The 651-nt window shown below is 63.7% G+C and overlaps 1 protein-coding gene across 1 annotated transcript in view; it reads left to right on the plus strand.

Moving 5' to 3' along the window:
* Positions 1-3: 3 nt before the first annotated feature.
* Positions 4-651, plus strand: part of NGA_0717400 (p-type had subfamily ic) — a gene marked incomplete at its 3' end in the record, with an annotated part of 731 nt that continues 83 nt past the window's right edge. Inside the window, exons 1-2 of the mRNA XM_005852590.1 lie at positions 4-67; positions 135-651. The exon at positions 135-651 is cut by the window's right edge and continues 83 nt beyond it. Of these exons, the coding sequence (XP_005852652.1) occupies positions 135-651 (517 nt within the window). The 5' untranslated portion in view covers positions 4-67. The remainder of the gene's footprint in view (positions 68-134) is intronic.

The raw sequence follows: 651 nt of genomic DNA on the forward strand, positions 1-651 counted from the left end.
TGACGGGGGATGGCGTGAACGACGCGTTGAGCCTGAAAGCCGCAGACGTGGGCTTGGCGATGGGAAGGTAGGGACAAAAAAGAAGGGATAGGCAGAGCAAGTGGAAGGAGGAAGGAAGAGAGGGGAGACAGCTGATGCACAGAAGGAAGCCTCAAGCTGCCTCCTCCGGCTGGCAATCGATATCTCTTGGCACTCATCGTTTGTATCCTCTCTTCCCTCCGCCCTTCCTCGCCTCCTGCCTTCCTCCCCCCCCTCCCCCTGCTCTTCCTAGGAGCGTGGACCTGGCCAAGGCCGCCGCCGGCATTGTGGTAGCTCCTGAGGACTTCACGGCGCTGGTCGAGACCTTGAGGGAGGGCCGGAGGCTCCACGCCAATTTCCGCAAGGCCCTAGCCTTCTACCTGGGCGCCAAGGCCGCCCTCCTCCTCCTCTTCCTCCTCGCCCCTTTCCCCCTCTCCCCCATGCAGATCATTCTCCTTGAGCTCTTCATGGACGTGGGCGCCTCCGTCACCTTCACCCTGGAGCCGGCAGACGGCGACCTGATGCTTCGCCCCCCCCACGGCCTCTCCCCGTTCTTTGACCGGGAGCTCCTCCACGCCATTGCCGGCGGAGGGATCTCCCTTCTGGCCATCGTCCTGCTGGCTGGGTGGGGAG

The sequence above is a fragment of the Nannochloropsis gaditana genome (assembly GCF_000240725.1).
Source record: "Nannochloropsis gaditana CCMP526 unplaced genomic scaffold scaffold1066, whole genome shotgun sequence".
NCBI lineage: Eukaryota > Eustigmatophyceae > Eustigmatales > Monodopsidaceae > Microchloropsis > Microchloropsis gaditana.